Source organism: Emydura macquarii, unplaced genomic scaffold, assembly GCF_026122565.2.
Source record: "Emydura macquarii macquarii isolate MOO-44397 ecotype Brisbane River unplaced genomic scaffold, CSIRO-AGI_Emac_v2 contig_3238, whole genome shotgun sequence".
NCBI lineage: Eukaryota > Metazoa > Chordata > Testudines > Chelidae > Emydura > Emydura macquarii.
Genome location: NW_027133375.1, coordinates 497,520 through 515,272, shown reverse-complemented (window position 1 = coordinate 515,272; position 17,753 = coordinate 497,520). Strand labels below are relative to the sequence as shown.

Sequence of the window (17,753 nt, the reverse complement as noted above, 5' to 3'; positions counted from 1 at the left end):
GAACTTTAAATTGCTTGAGATGGAAAATTTTCTAAGCAGGCTGCTTCAGGCTTCTTTCATCCAGACACCATGTCACCTTCTCAGTTTAAACTATTTACTGAGATTAATAAAGAGTAATATTGAAATTTTGTTAGCAGTATAATCACTGGATAAAGAAAAAAAAATATTTGAGTTTTGAGGGAATTTGGAAAAGAAGGACATGAACTAGTAAAACAGAGTCAGATGATCAGGAATGTGATGAATTAGATCTAAAGTTACTAGTGTTGAGGAACAATGCTAGTCACTGACCATTAAGTCAACATCCTACAGGATATGGTTAATGCAGCAACTAATGATAATGTATCACTTGATTTTAAAGGTGAATCCTTGAGAGAATATTCTTAAAATAGAAATTTGACAGTTCTCTGATTGACTCCTTTAACGGAAGGAACTGACTCAAAATCATGTGAGAATATATCATTACATGAGTTTTTATAATCAAAATCAGAAATGGAACTTAAGATATAATAGATAAGATTTCTACTTCTAATGCTCATATGAGGCAAGATTTGGCTGTGGTTAAACTGACTAGTGATTTTTCTCCTGTCAAGATAGGTATGAAAACAGTGTTTCTGGATTCCATTTAAAAAAAAGTTTGCATTTAATCTGTAGTAGAATAGTAATGTTTCAAGTTCTAGATTTTACCTTTTCAATAGTGTAGCAAAAGCTATTCAGCTGAGATGCAGATTTATACAATTAAAAAGCAAGTGAGCAGACTAATTGGTTTATAGCCTGATAAACTGGCGATTTATGCTGAGAAGAAAAGATACCATTTTATGGATTATGATGCTGCTAAAAGGTTTGGTCAGCAATTAGCTGTACACAATCTGTTACAGATGGATGATTATCTTTCTAGTAGATGATTTGTTCAGCAAGATGAACAAAGAGTAGATTGAAAAGCAGACTCTTATTCTGCCACTTAGGCCTTGCCTACACTTGAAAAATAAGTCGACCTAACATAGGTCAATTTACAGCCACTGCTGTAATTACTGCGGTGACTGACGTCCACGCTGCCCTCCTTGGGTCGGTGGTGTGCATCTCACTAGGAGCGCTTTCATCAACCTAAGACAGGCCGCGTGAGGAGCCGAAAGCCCAGTCTCTCAGTTTCCTTGCAGGGAGCCCAGCTGCTCCACAGGCTCCTGAGGAACCTGGGGAAGCCACCTGAGGCTTCTCCCCTCCCCCATTCCCTGCTGGAACCAGGTATTCTTGACAAGGCGGACATGGCTCCCTTCAGGAGTGGATGGAAAAATGCCTGGGCTTCTCACTCCACTTCCAGCAGCCCGGGCTTCTCATCCTGCTCCCAGCTGAGAGCGGGAACCAGCTATTCAGGTCTCCAGGAGGGCTTTCTTGTCAATTTCTCCGCTCCAGCCCACAGCCAATGTAAGGGGATGCAGTGTCTACATTGACACTGCAACGCCATAACTAAGCTGATATGAGTCCTACACCTCTCGTCAACGTGGTTTTATTTTGTCAAAAAAACAGGCCAGTTGCGTCAGCAGGGGGATTGATTGCAGTATGTACACCATCTTTTTTTTGTCAGCAGGGGGATTGATTGCAGTATGTACACCATCTCTGTTTTGTCAACGAGTTTTTTGATATACAGCTTGGAAAACGTTTTGTTTTGTTTTCTTAAATCTCTCTCTGGTTCTTTTTGATAATTGCTGGAAAAGATATTACAACTCCAATATTAATGTTGTAAAAGAAGTTTCCAAGAGACTCCAGTTCAATTTATTAAATAGTATTCATTGGATATATTCAATGGAAGCCCCTTAAATCTATTACTGTCTGTACACAGGTAGACAAGATGCTCATCTGTGGTCAGTGACTGGCAGTATGATTGACAGACATTTAGTATTTTAGTAACTCTGATCAACATCAATTAAACTTTGTTAGCCAGTGTCTGCCAGTTATAAAAGATAGAGAACTTTTCTTCTTTCTCCTCACTTGAATTAAAGAGAAAACTGACAATGACCAAAAATTAGATACAAAACCCTACATTAATGCAATGTTAAGGATGCATACTTACGGCACATGCAACTCAGGAACTGACAAAAGTTATGGTGGAATGCACAACTGCATCATTGTCCTGTATGCACTGCAATACCATATCATTACAAAGTCACAAGTTATTAGCTACATAGTATGTTTCACAAGTTGTAGAAAAAAATACCATACTGTATTAATTGAGAAATAGCATGTGATCATAACTAAAGACACAACTGCAAATGTGTGTATGGAGCAGAGTTGGGGTGTGTACAACTTTTCCTTTCCTGATCTGTGTATTTAACTGCTGCATTTGTATATTTTTTTCTACCTTCAGAATAGAATTTCTTAAATTAAATTGACATGGTAGCTTTAACACCAGAAATGGTAGAATTTTAGTTTTACACCTCATCTGAAACATGACACCTCAACTTCATCCATGCTGGTGTATACAATTGTGCTGAGGCACTGCTTCAATACTGTGCTAGAGAAAATAGTGTCACCTACAGAAATCACTATTACTTCAGCCAGCACTTAGCCTGATGCTGCTTAGACATGAGATCTAAAAGGATCATGGAACAAGGTGGTTTTGGCAGTCTAAAATTTGTGTTGCACAAAAAAAAGTATTTCCTTTTAACTATTTATAATGCAAGCCATTTTATTGTCATCGGGTGCCTTTTTGTTATATTATATGGACAGATAAATGTCTAGGGCATATAAATGGAGAAGATATGTTAATAGTGGCATTTCTTTATCCCAGGTGGGAACATCTCACCTCCACTCCTACATGTCTGGGTTCACAAAATATCAGGGGAATGTTTACCCATCTGAAGAGAAATACTGAAAAAAAATGTCAATGTTTCTATTTACATTAGAACTGGGAAAGCCTATCATTTCCAAACGCCCTTATTTTAAAAAATAAACATAAAACCTTACATTTTGGGGCTAAACTTATTTGATAGAGTCTTTGTAACACCTATTTGTTTATTTCCTTGTTTGTAACACAACAATGATGATAGTAATCATTAGCTGCTGCTACAGAGCTAGTGGGGGACATGTAAAAACTCAGGATTTTTTTTTTTAAATGAGCCACCTAACCTCCAAACATGTTCTTTAGTAAAGAGGAAGACAAAGAATCATATTTAGTGAAGGAAAGTCTAGTTTACAGTAGCTCTACTCATTACAAATGTGTATCCAAATATACCACAGTAAGTACTAACACATGAAAACCTTTCTTTGCAAATATTCTGCTTGCACTCTTAAAAAGAGGTTAACATGTACTGTACTTTTTTCTTGAGGGAAACAGATGTCAGGAACTAGGTACCTTACTGCTGCCATAAATGTCCTCTCTCTGAAACCTTTGTTTATTCCTCTTGCACAATTTCTCACTTCCTTTTCATTCTCTCTTTGACATCAATATTTCTTTGAGTTCTGAATCTTAAGTTGAAATAACATGTTCTTGGGAAGTAAGACATACTGTTAATAAGTATACCATTATTAGATGAGAGAGTATCACTAACATGAATGGCTGGGTAGCAGAGGAGAGGCTTAAATCATAATGGCTAAGGATAGTTTGGAAGGCTGGATTACTGTAAAATGCCTAAAGCATTTTAAAAATGCATTGCTTTAAAATAAGGTATAAATCACAATATATTCTTTTCTTTGAGATCTCAGCATAGCTGTTTTCCTGTTTTCCAACAGCATTTGGGATTCTTTCCTACTCAGCTGATTTTATACTCCCTCCACCCCACAAAGTCAAAATCTCATGGGAGAGGCAACTGGGAATTGAGGGACATTTTTGAGAATGGGAGAAACCAAAGCATGTTCTACTTAGAGAGGAAGCAACCAGTGAAAAGTTAAGGAGGATAGTCAGGAAGATTAGGAGGGAATGGGGTCACACGGTATTTGAAGAGATTAAGAGAAGAAAGCAGGTGAGAAGTTCTAATTCTGGTTGCAGAGAATAGGGAGGACATTATAGAGAACTGGTAGGTGAAGTCCCATGGGAAGAAAATCTAAGATATGACTGAATTCAGGAGGACTGGCAGTTTCTCAAGGAGACAATATTAAAAGCCATAATGGCAAACTATCCTGATGCAAAGAAGGAAGGAAGGAAGTGGCCAACATTCATCAGGAGCAATTTAATGACCTGAAAATCAAAAAGTACTGCTCTGAAAAGTGTAAATAAACATGGGTGACTTTCTATAGAGGAGTACAAAAGAATACCACAAACATGTAGGGACAAAATTAGAAAGGCTGAGGCACAAAATGAGTTAAACCTAGCAAAGGACATAAAAGGCAATAAGAGGAGATTCTTTAAACACATTAGAAGCAAGAAAAAGATGAAGGAAAGTTGAGGTCCTCTATTTAATGGGGAAGGAGAGCTAATAACAGATGAAACTGATGACATCAAGAAGCTGAGGTGTTTAATGCCTATTCTGCTTCAGTCTAGGATACCTAAGGAACTAGCTGAAGCAATTTTGGAACTGTTAGCAATTATCTTTCAGAACTCGAGGAGGATGGGTGAGGATTGTAGAATGGTAAGCAAGTATAGTACCTATCTTTAAAAAGGAGAACAAAGAGGACCTGGGGTATTATGGACCAGTGCGCCTAACTTCAATACCTGGAAGGATACTGGAACAACCAATCTTTAAGCATCTAGGGAATAATATGGTTATAAGGCATAGCCAACATGGATTTGTCAAGAACAAACCATGACAAAGCAATCCAGTTTCCTTCTTTGACAGTGTTACTGCCCTACTGGACATGGGGGAAGCAGTAGACCTGATGTATTTTGATTTTAGTGAGGCATTTGACAGACTCATGTGACACTCTCATAGGCAAATTAGGGAAATGTAGTCTAAATGCAATTACTATAAAGTGCACAATTAGTTGAAAGGCCATACTCAAAGAGTAGTTATCAATAGTTTGCTGTGAAATTGGGAGGGCATATCTAGTGAGGTCTGCAGGGGTCAGCTCTGGGTCTGGTGGTGTTCAATATTTTTATTAATAACTTGGATGATGGACTGGAAAATATGTTTGTAAAATATGTCGATGACACCAAGTTGGGAGGGGTTGCAAAGATTTTGGAAGACAGGATTAGAATTGAAAATTATCTTGACAAATTAGAGATGTGGTCTAAAATCAAGATAAAATTTAATAAATATATATGCAAAGTATTATTCTTAAGAAGAAAAAATCAAATGTATAGCTACAAAATTGGGAATAATTGGCTATATGACTATAATGCTGAAAAGGATCTGGGGGTTGTAGTGGATCACATACTGAATCAGTCAACAATGTGACGCATTGCAAAAAAGGCTAATATCATTCTGGGATATATTAACAGGAGTATCGTATTTAAGACATGGGAGGTAACTGTCCCACTCTAATCAGCACTGGTGAGGCCCCAGTTGGAGTAGTGTGTCCAATTCTGGGTGCCATACTTTGGGAAAGTTGGGAATAAATTCAATAAGGAAATACAAAGTATGCTGGAAATAGACATAATTAAAGGGTCTCACCAGTTGTTATGGTTCTTAAGGAGGATAGGAATATAAGGCTGTGTGTTGACTACAGAAGACTTAGTACTGTCACAGTACTTGGTGCATATCCCACATCCAGAATTGATGGAATGTTAGATTTTTTAGACCAGGGAAAATACCTAATTACTCTAGATCTCACAAAGGGATACTAGAAAATCTCAGACAGCAAAGCACAGAAAAAAAAATCCACTTTCATGATTTAGGACTTTATGAGTTGAATGGGTTACTTTTTGATTAATGCAGGAGCCACCTTTCAGAGGCTCTTTAATCAAGGGTATGTCTACATTGACGGCGGTAAATTCGCTGCCATCAGATCAATCTAATCGGATCGATTGAGTGGAAGTGAAGACCCGCTCAATCAATCCCGAAGACGATCTATTAAAACCACCTCCAAAAAAAGCATAGCGCTGTGTCGATGGGTACGTATTTTCCGTCAGCGAAGCGCAGCGGAGATAGCGCGTTAAATGGAAGTTATGAAGTTGATTTCGCCAAATTTTGCCAGCAGTACAGACCAGGCCCAAGCGTTAAAGGGTTACAAGACTTTGCACAGGCTTATATTAATGACACTGCATTTAGAAATTCTTGGTCAGATCATAAAAGCTCCTTGGGAATACTGCTGATAAGACTCAGAGATGCAGGTCTCACTGTAAAAGTGTCAAAATGTAAAACAGCAGCAGTCAAAGGGCCCAATTTTTCTGATCCCTTGAAAGTACAAATCTATTGTTAACTGGCCTTTACCACAAACTAAAAACAAGTCCAATCTTTCATAGGCTTCGCTAACTATTACTGCTGATTTGTATATGGTTTCGGTGATATTATGCAAGCTGGTGTGGTACACTGTTCCCTTGGGGACAGCAGACCTGGTATTTCCATGAGTGCTGGAGAAGGGGCTGGATACTTCAAAGGGGTTTGGGGACTGGAATATACCTGCAAGGCAAAGTTAGGGCCGACATTGTCCAGAGAAGAGGACTTGGGAGGCTAACAGGCTGCTGGTGTCAGGGATCTGACACCCAGTTAAGCACAAGCAAGTCTCTCACACAAGCAAGTCTCTCACACACTGGTGACTCAGTCCTGAGTACCCTGAGAACCATCACAGTTAGACAAGAAGTAATGGGCTTAATCTGCAGCAAGGGAGACTTTAGGTTAGATATTAGGAAAATCCTTACTATACAGGGTAGTTAAATTCTGGAATGAGCTTTCAGGTGAGGTTGTGGAATCCCCATAATTGAGGGTTTTAAAGAACCAATTGGACAGACACCCTCCCGGATGGTCTAGGTTTACTTGTTCCTGCCTCAGTTCAGAGGGCTGGAACTACTGACCTCTTGAAGTCCCTTCCAGCAATGATTTTATGAAGGAAGAAGATTGTGAAGGTCTTCAAAAAACTCAATAAGATCCTGCCTGAAGAGGGAGAGTAAAATGTGGCAACAATCAGATGTCAGGTACTGAGGACATGTAAGTTGCTCAGATGAAACAAGAACAAAGGTAGTTTTGTTGTACTCTTTTGTAAATAATGTTCCACGGCATTAAATCAATACAATACAACCAATTAGCGACTGGGACAATATACATTTCTAAATAATTTTCCAGAGTAAACATATTTGAAAAAAAGATTATTTCTTATTTACATGCATAACAAAAGAGGCAGTTTGCAGTAGGGATGTACAAATTTGTTTACAAAAAAATCCGTTTAAATATTCTATTTTTAATGGTTAAACATGGGGGAGGAGCTGTGCTGGGCTCTGCTCCTCACTGCCCAGCAAGAGCTGCCTAGCTGCGGCTTCTCCTCCACAGAGCCGTAGCTGGGCAGCTCTCACTGGTGGGGAACTGAGTCAAGCCCAGCTGTGGCTGTCCCCTGCTTTGCACTTGTGGGGGGAGCTGTGCTGGGCTCTGTGCCTCCCCACGAGCCAGAGCTGCCCAGCTGCTCTTGCTGGAGCCCAGTTGCTGCTACCCCCCCTGCTGGGCTCCACACTTCCCCTACCCTCCCAGCTGCTCTGGCTTGGGGGGAGCCCAATGGTTCCCCCCCTCCCCCCAGTTTAAACATAATCAGCTGTTGGCTACCGTTTAAACGGTTAGGCTTTTACATCCCTAGTTTGCATTAAACAGAATTATTCAGAATGTCTTGGCTTTTTAAAATACGTTCATTGTTTTGCACAATATATTTAACAAATTCATAGGAAATACATCCTACTTTTATAAACTCAGATAATAAGGTGATGAGCATGGTATCAAAACCTAGATAAACAAACTAAGTTACTGCTTACTTCAGAAATGTTTTAGAGTTGACTTGATTTAACTGTAGGTCATGAAAAAAATACATTCATTAATTTCAGCTCATTGCAACAAAATATTAAGCATTCCTTTCTCTTTGGGAGAAAAAATAAGACTGCAGACTAGATGGCATGATTATTAGTGGGCTAGATAGTATTCAAAACCTTGATCACTGTTTTTAATTTTGTGACTTCATTAATTTTGTCCTTGTTAACGTTTGTTTCTGAGAAATATTCCAAAAAACTCATGAAAGAAAATATTTTGGAGTCATCAAATGTAATTATTCTAGACTAATAATATTAAAATACCCAAGAATCAAAGAAGAGGTCCTAGCAGAAGACTATCAAAATAGCTGAAACTCAAGTACCAGCAATATACAAAAAGGTTTTTATTATTTTAAAATTTATTACAAGAATTCAGACCCCTTATTTGCATCTAAAACTTTATTTTGAAGTTTAATTCTCTCATATTACAGAAATTCTTTAAATTATTCAGGAGAGTTAAATATCACTATAATAGTGAATCAAATAGTATCTGTCCCTCATTATCATAGCCTGGTTTCTTACTCTGTCCCTCAGATTTAGTTTCACTGCAAAAACTTGAATAAAAAAAGCATTAAAATGAGAATTCACTCTCCTACAAAATTAACAACCTTAAAATGAGATGGAGGCAAAAATCTGAAAATATAGACTAGAGACAGAGTCAACATTTTCTTATATTACTTCACAAATTTGTATGCTTCCTTTAGTTTCAAAGATCTCATAGAAGTGCCTCTCTACTTGCCTGTCAAACAGAAGCTATGCAGCTGTAAGTAAAATGATAATTGGAAAGATAATATTAGTGGTCTTGCTTTTAATGCAGCTTACTCATATACTGTACGAAATAAAAACAAAACTGGTTGAGTAAGGGAAATTACTGTTTCCCAAGAAAGGAAATTGCCTGAAGCACATCTGGTAAAAAGATTTAAATGCTTGGTTTTGGCAAAATATACATTTCACTCCTTTTTATAAGGTGAGTTCTGTAGGGTGAATGGCTTTTTTTTTTTTTTTTTTAAAGGGAAATAACTAATTTTTACTTTAAATATACTGTGCCAGTATTTGCTATTTTATGTCAAACACTATATACACTTAACTAAAAGGCAATCAGGAAATCGCAGACTAAGCATCACAATTTCAGTTTGGATAATGCATTGTACTGTATATTCAAACAGGCCCTTCCACCTAAAAACACCACCTAAGGGAGATGACCAAAATGAGTAACATAACAAAAGTACTGGGAGGAAACTACAACTAATCTGAACCATAATAAACATTTTATTGAATTTTGTACTGAGATGTACAAAACCCCATGTCAAACTATTCAGAATCCTCCTCCTTTAATATGTCTGACAATCTTACAATCGGATGTTCCCTTTCACTGTTGATAGGATGCAGATCAGCCTGTCATTCAGCAGCTGTGGAATAAACCCTGCCCTCCAAGTGAGAAGCCAGACATGTTCTAACTTCTCAGAGGTACAACAACAATGCAGCTTTCATAATTCCTCCTCCTCACTGGAATTTCTGAGGACAAAAATGTATTTAAAACTTTCCCTTATATTTCACACTAATTTTTCAAATTCAGATTCAAATTTCCATTCCCCCTGAATTTATGGCTAGTTTGGCCTTGCAGGAGGTAATTATTTTGGAGACATAACTTTCCCTCCTCTGCTGGAAAAGCTGCACCCAAATGGATGACAAGGGCAAAAACGCTCAAAAAGATGTACCAAAGGCAGCAACTTTTTCCCATGTAGGGTTAAAGAGAGGTTGTAGGTGAACATTTGGCAGCTGCCTCGCTTTCAGCTTCTAACATGCTGGGAAATGCTAAGATCCCTGTAGTGGAGTAGACAGAAGTCTGCCCGGTTCAGATGTCGAGGCAGCAAAGTTCTCACTGAGATACCTGAGTGGGACATTCAACTCACTTCAGCACCAGACAGCATGCATCAGAGAGTGAAGAAGAGCTGTCCCTCCCTGTACAGGAGCACTAGTCTAATCCCCCACAAACAGAATAATCACAGCAGTACATCTAGCTACAGATCTCAGAAGAGGATGTTGTGCTGGGAAGCCATTGCCTAGGACACTGCTTCCACATAGGTTCCAGCCAGCATTCCTGCAGAAAGATTTCTGTACTCTCCACATTACTCTCCCTGAATTCCTGAATGCCACTGCACAGAAATGCCAAAATGGTTGATCTTTCCAACATTCAAAGCACCAGATTTCTTTCCTGTGGAGGCCCAAGCTATATCAAGCGGTAATCTCCAGGGCCCTCTACTCCAATCTTGCTCTTAGTCCCTCTCCCTCAGACAGCCTCTCACAGTCACACTCCTGCAGATCCAACATAGAAGCAGGTTCAATCCTCAAAAGCCAGGGCTCCAGTGTGATGGTTCTCAGGGTACCATGACTATGATTCATCTTGTTACCCCCTTGACTCCAGGGAGCGAGAGATTTGCTTGTGTTTAACAGGTGTGAGCTCCCTAATGCCACCAGCCTGTTAGCCCCGTTGAGGGTGCTTTGGTGGCTATGCCAGCCCTTACTTTGCCTTGCAAATTAACAAATAGCTGTAACCCATCCAGAGGTCCTTTGAAGCAATCCCCTGTGGTGTCTAGCCCTTAATCACCTGAATACTCTCAAAATACCAGGTCTACTGTCCCCAAGGGAACAGTATGCACACCAGCTTGTATATTCAACTCAGGATCAGCAGCACCTTTCCTAATATCACAGTACTGAGATATATTTATAGCGAAAACAAGGATAAATTTATTAGTAAAGATATGATTCAAGAGATAGTGAGTAAGGATAATAGAAACAAAAGCTTACTATATAAAACAAATGCATAGCATGTTATCTAGATACTAAATTTAACAGGCTAATCTCATTTCTAAAGATGTTTATCTCACCTAAAGCCTTTTGAAGCATCTTCAACCAAGGCTGGTTGTGATCCCATTTTCATGAATGTAAACACACTGCCTGTTTACCTCCTAGAAGCAGGATCAGTGGGTTTCCTCTTTACCTTACACTTACATCCCAAAAGTTCAGTTTATACTGAGACACAGTATAACCCCGTCACTTGTTTTTCCTGGTGCTCTTCCCCGTTGACTTCACATCTCTCTGTTGACTTCGGAAGGCGTAATTTATATTCTGATAGAGAGAGGTGAATAAACATCTTTTGTCTGACAGAAACCTGTCAACACAGCCTTAATACAGTCTTTAAAACAGATACACACACACACACACACACCCCGTCACATGACATTCTTTGGTGAACCAGAAACAGGATATTCTTGAAAACTTCTTGCCAGCTGGCACTAAGGGGGTTCCTGGATCACATCCAGGTCCTCTGATCCTGTCTCAAAAACCCAGAGGAATTGGAGTGCAAAGACATTCTCAATGACTCAGTTGACCACTGTATGGAGAGATGAATGCATCATCCTTAGCAAATCAGAACTGCCATCTCATAAGATTTTTTTTTAAGACCAAGAGCTACCTTACAAATCCCCTCAGGAAAAGATTCTTGGCCTCTCCTTGTCTGACAACTTCTCCAAGGCCCTGTCTACTTGAGACAAAGGTGGCAGCACAGCTTTAGCAATTGAAAAGAAAACCTTTAACAGAACACACTGGTCAATGTTATCCTCCACTTCATTGTCTAATTGAACCATGGACACACACATAGATTCCACCAAAAAGTCTAAAAAAAGTAAGATGGATCTTTCAGGTATTCCTCACTAAAAAAAAAAGGAAACTTTTAGCATCGGAGCATGAAACAGAGGAAGAACCTCATGCAAGACATTTTCCTTCCCAGTATTTTCAAACTAAGTTATCAAAGCTCCTAAGTGCTTTGGACATACTTCCAGGGGAGAAGCCAGTCTGATGCCATCTAAGTAATTCCCTTAAAAATGTAGAGGATATCTGCAGCCAACTTAATTCAACTTCAATAATGGAAATGATCCAATAAATCTGATTTCGTCTGCTTAGACATCAAGAAATTTTAAAAAATCTAAAAACAAATGTGACCGTACCGACTCCCTGAAGGTTGCCACAGGAGTCTCATTCCTTGAGAAAGAAACTGTTGTACATACAGAAGGATATTTTCATTCAAAGGAACCAACAGATTGAGAAGTTTTGTGGCTGCATCAACAAGCTTTTAGGGTATCCATCACATTCATTTGCTTTAGTAAAACAATACCACACTGGACATTAATCTATGTATTCTCTCTATCTGCCAAAAACAAATATTTCACTACTAGACTTATTTTACAGCAAATATCCTTCACAATGTCTTTCACTTCACACAAATCCCTCAATGTCCTGAGATTCAAAGCATGGTCGATGGCAAACAAATACTCCCCAGGAAGCAAATTTGACATTTGTTTTATATCTCATAGAGCTGAAACTTAAGTCAAACATATTTTGTGCCCTTTGGGGTTCTCCAGAAGTAAACTCTCTGGGTTGCCTTTAGATAAGGCATCAAAGCATAACGTGGAGTAAGAAACCCCAACGATCCAATGAGCAACAAAGTAGAGATTCTAATTCATACAACTGGCTTTCACAGCCTTTATACTGTTTCCATATCATAGAAAGTAAAACAGTGTTAACTTCTTTGGCAGAGAAATCTGTATAGGGACACTTGTAATGATGCTTCTTGTGATATACCGTTGGTTGTCCTATGGATAAATAGGGGACTTTGGTCCAGAGAACATATTATTTTGGAATCTTCTTTAGCACAACATTCACTTAAAGCTAAAAATAATAATTTTTAAGTAGAGAAGTCCAGATCCAGTAAATTATAGGGCAATTTCTCCTCAAGAACCAATTCCCCAACACAATGATTTCTAGAGCATATTTTCTACAACAGAGAATTTAATTTCCCAAGATTTCACTGGAATCAAACTCTTTCCTGGTCTTTCTTAGCTGGTTAGTAGTCTCATTCTTTTTGACGTTAGCTGATCATTGCAGGACACAGAGGAATCTGACACCTCCCCATGTACAGCCCTGCACTATTAAATATTGCTTCATGACATTTTTTCTTCACTTCCTACCACCACTATTTGACCACTACTGGAGGCATTATATTGGTCCAGTATGATCTAATATAGCAAATCTTATCCTCCCATGTCATTTACTGAGGAATTCCTACTGCTACTCTGTTTGAAACATTATCCCCCTTTTCCCAGCATGGCTGACTTTTGATTTATGAATATTTTAAAAATTAACAATTTAAATTAGCCATTTAATAAACAAGACTAACATTTAAAACACCTTTTCAAGCTTTGTTGTTCAATTTTTTACAAGATTTATATAAAAGATCATTCTACTCTAATTACAGTAGAAAGTATTTATGCACAGTATGTTCAGCTGAAGGGTCAATCCTTAAAAAAGAACATTATTTCTTTCTGAAAGGGTAAGCTGAAGCCTGTCTGTCTGATTAAAAAATTGTCTACCTCTTTATTTATACAAAACTATTAAACATAAACCAAGCAATGCTGGTCTGAGACACATTTCAAAAGAATTTTTCTTTAAGAGGAACAAACTAACAAAGGAACTTTTGTGTGCATATTTTAAAATGATCACAACAAATAATTTACAAGCTCATACTGAAAACACAGTTGGAGGCTATCAGACCTGATTTCTCTGTCTAGGAAATTCTTAATTAGAGCTGTGCTTAAGAAATTCACAGGGGTCCTGTAATTGATCAAGTTTTCAAGAGGTTTAGTGTAGCATACCATACAGCGTTCAGCATTGTGCTCTGATCTTCGTGCTGCCTTGCAAGTGACCCCCCCTACAGGAAGATAACGGATAAGCCAGGAGGGAGGAGCAGTTCAGCTACACATGTCTGGTTACTCTTATCAACTTATCATATAAGGAAAGGAAAGTGATTGATTCAGATACCGAAGCTGTAAAATCTTGCCAAAAGACAAGCAGAAGAAAACATTAAAGCTTATTTTAAAAACGGACACAGAACTTGCAGCTGAGACAGGACTGTTTCCCCTATTTGTCTGACAGTTTAGGGCACAACTGAGAGAAGACAGCACTTTTTACCAGGTTTGCAACCAGGAAAGTTAAAAAAAAGAAAAAAAAAGAAGCCTTCATTTAGAGTACTTTACACATGGCAGTAAAGCACTGAATTTCAGGGCAGGTCAACTAGATAATCTGGACTCTTGCTGAACATACTGAAAATAAAATACTTAAGAATTTTAAATTTGCTGGGTTATCATAGGAATTAAAATGTGGCTGGCTGTTTACTTTATTTTGAGCTGTAATCTTGTTTTAGCTTCAGGGTACAGCTCCTTACGTAAAAGCATGGAGACTATAGGCAAGAAGCAGTATCAGGTTCAGCATGGGTCGTGCAGCTATACCTTTCTATTGCCGGAGATGGACAACTGCCGCTCTTCTTCTAGCTCCTATGTGTCTAATTCAGTGCAGAGGGATGCACCACTAGATTATGACGATTCAGTACAAAGACTGCAACTTCTTGAAAACATCATGGAAAACAACACTCAGTGGTTAATGAAGGTAGGACAATATCATTTCTATTCTAAACACAGGGGAGGTCTTACAATAATAATAATATATTTATATACTTTTACTAATGATTCTTTTTCTACTTTTGTAAGTCTCTAAACTCACAAAACTGTCACCAAACTATTTATTTCCTAAGCTAAGTTTGTGAAAGAAGAGGTCCAATCAAAAGCTCATTTTGAAGTCAGGGATCATTATTCATCATGTAGAAAGGGAGTGAGAGCTGCATTATTCTGCAGAACATGTATGCTGTTTAGTTTGCAAGCAACTCAGATTTAATGACAACAGTTACTAGCATTTATATATACTGGCTGTAGGCATAAATGTGAAAATCATATATGAAACAGTGACAGTAATAGGAAAAACTTGATCAGCTAGTTATTTACAAACAACAAACAGTGACTAGCTTATCTCTGTTTAAAAATGCATACTGTTAATTTACATAGGGGTACATTTTCAACACATTGCACAAAGATTTAAGTATGTGATTCAAGATTAGCAAGAATTGTCTCTCTAAGTCTGCAAATGCTACTTTGAATATCTCCAGGGACTGATATATAGCAAAATTAACCTGGGAAAATGATAATTTCAAGAAAGCTCCACTAAATGAAATCCTTTGCATCCTGTAACTCTACAACACAAATACAGAGTTTATAAAGGAAAAAGCAGAAACAAAATGTTGTTTCTATTAGTACAGAAAGCATCTCTCCGTTCTCATAATGCCTACAATACAACCTGCTATAAATGAGGGAATATGTATGTGTGTGTTTGGGAGTATGTGCACATGCACACACACACAAACACCCCCCCCCCCCCCCCCCAAAAAAAAAAAAAAAAAAAAAAAAAACCAAGGCAATATTTATATATGTTTAAATGAATAACAGAAAAACAATTAAATAATTCCCTGATGAACGTTATTAATGTTAACAGAGGATACAATCACTTTCAATTCTACACAAACAAGTTAAATTTTTAAACTAATTCACACATTCCCAAAATATTGAACAATATGTTAATTTTGACTTACTAAACTAGAGTTACACCAGCAGTTGTAACATTTTAATTTTACTACAGGAAATATAGTTTAGTTGCACAGTATAGCTCTAATCCTGTATTTATCTCACTATTATGCCTATATTCTAAGCAAAAAGTATTGATGCTTTAACCTATTAACAAAATCACCATAATATAATGCTGCCAATACTTCTCTTCATAGGCTTCAGTAACAGCATAAAAATAGTTCTGAACTGTAAACAAAAGTAGAAAGTAGCTCACTACTAGTCCAGTATGTTAGTGGCTTTTTTAAATACAAACATACATTTTTTTTCTTTATTCTAATATTTGTAATCAGTCATCATTATGGAATAATATCTTATTATTAGTATTCACTTCTCCCATCAGGTACACAGATGCACAGTACGATGTATCCTGTGAAACCAGCTAAGTGTATTTGCATGTGAAAAACACAACAGCCATATTTCCAAGATATAAAGTAATGTGTACTTGCATATATGAAATTTGGTCTTGTACTTGGTCCATCATCGGCAAATTTAGATGAATCTATGCAGGCCCCTAAGCCACAAGCCTTCTTTTAGGGGTTTAGGATGCTTAATTTTAGGCACCCAAATTTGCAATTTACACCTTAAATATCTAGGCAAAATCACTGTTTTGCTTTAACGTCCCACTTTATAGGAAAAAAATATTTTCCTCCATACATATTTACATTCAAATTTATTAACTTACCAATATTTCCCACTGCAGTATTAAAGACCAACACTAACAGACATGCATTGCAAGGTGAAAAATATACAACATAAAACAATCTAACCTATTCATCTGATAAGCCATTTCCTAAAATAAATAGTCAGAGTACATAAGAAGAATTCTGTGCTAAATGCCATTTATTACTATGCCGTGTTTGCTTAATTAAGTGACATCAGAAACCTGTAAGCTAATTCTACCATCTTTAGTTAGTCAAACTACTCTTTTTCCTCTGAGTCTCTGGGAAATCCTTTACAAAAAGAATAGGATAAGCAAATCTAACAGTGAGAATTTAACAGGTTTTTTTTTTTTTTTTTTTTTTTTTTAATTTTAAATATTTTTTAAGAGGACATAAATAAATTGATTTATTTCTTCGAGTTCTGCAAATGTTTCCATAGTAGCACACTGCCGATTTAGAATTTTCTTTCTCCATTTAGCATACTAAACATCCTGTAGAATGACTGTTTACCTTTTCATTGCTTTAACACCTGTTCTTTATGTTATCTATTATATCTACAAAGAGCACCTTAGAAAGTCAACTTCTGTTGCAACTCACTTTGCTAGTCACACCTTGTCTGCTAAGTGAATGTGAAAAGCAAACAGTAAGACTTAAAGTGCTTAACCTACCTTACTTGCTGTTTTCTTTCTTTCACCTACCTTGCTACTACATTAATATTTCAATACATAATATAATATTAGATTGGCCAAAATTATTCATTAGAACACTTTAATGGTCATTCAATTAGCCTTTCAAAATGTATCAAAAGTTTAACAGAACCTTGACAGAAAATTGTGACAAGTTCACTGTGATTTCTTTCCTTGGCAATTACATTGAACTTCACAAAGGCTTTATGTCTTTTGTTCTTCTAAAATTTATTTATTCAAAAAAGCACAGCTGAGGAGACAGCTTTTTAAAAATTTTTTTTTGAAGTGAAATTAAAATGATTTAAAACTGTCTCACAAGCTTATAACATAAATTAACTTTACAGGCTTTGTTCCAAGTGTATTGCACATCCCAAAACAATTTCACATTTCCCCCCTTTAATCCATCAACCAAAGGAAATGTTATGTTTCTGAATGAACACTGTACTGAATGAATGGAACAGCCTGGGAAATGTGCACTCTATCTGGTTAACAGACAAACACAATGGTAAGACAATTAGTTGCATAGAGCTGCTTCTGCTTTTGTGTAAATAAGAGGAGAATTTGGCCTATAGTTGCCACACATTGTATCTTACTTCATGGTACTATATTCTTTGCTGAGAACTGTGCTAGTAACTCATGTTATCATTGTAAATGCAGTACCTAAACCTATACTGCCACCATTTTTTAGTGATTTATACACAAAGACACCTTTCTGATAACTGATATTGATCATTAAATTAGAAGGAAATTGGGAATAAACAATCAGATGCCAACAAAGCATCTAGCAATAGCTAATAACTGATGCTACAGTGGAAAACAAATATACCTAAGTCATAATGCACCTAACACAACTGTGCAATACTATACATTAAGGGTATGTCTATACAGCAATGAAACCCCGCAGCTGACTCGGATTCACGGGGCTCGGGCTGCAGGGCTGTTTCATTACTGTGATTTACAGGGTCAG

At 37.4% G+C, this 17,753-nt stretch overlaps 2 protein-coding genes across 5 annotated transcripts in view; one reads left to right on the top strand and one right to left on the bottom strand.

Moving 5' to 3' along the window:
• Nucleotides 1-17,753, bottom strand: part of MCPH1 (microcephalin 1) — a 211,992-nt gene that overhangs the window by 39,743 nt on the left and 154,496 nt on the right. The gene's annotated exons all lie outside the window — the stretch shown is intronic.
• The window catches only part of ANGPT2 (angiopoietin 2), a 69,055-nt gene continuing 65,388 nt past the window's right edge, over nucleotides 14,087-17,753 (top strand). For both annotated transcript variants that reach the window (XM_067532026.1, XM_067532025.1), the window contains exon 1: nucleotides 14,087-14,374. In XM_067532026.1, the coding sequence (XP_067388127.1) occupies nucleotides 14,087-14,374 (288 nt within the window). The remainder of the gene's footprint in view (nucleotides 14,375-17,753) is intronic.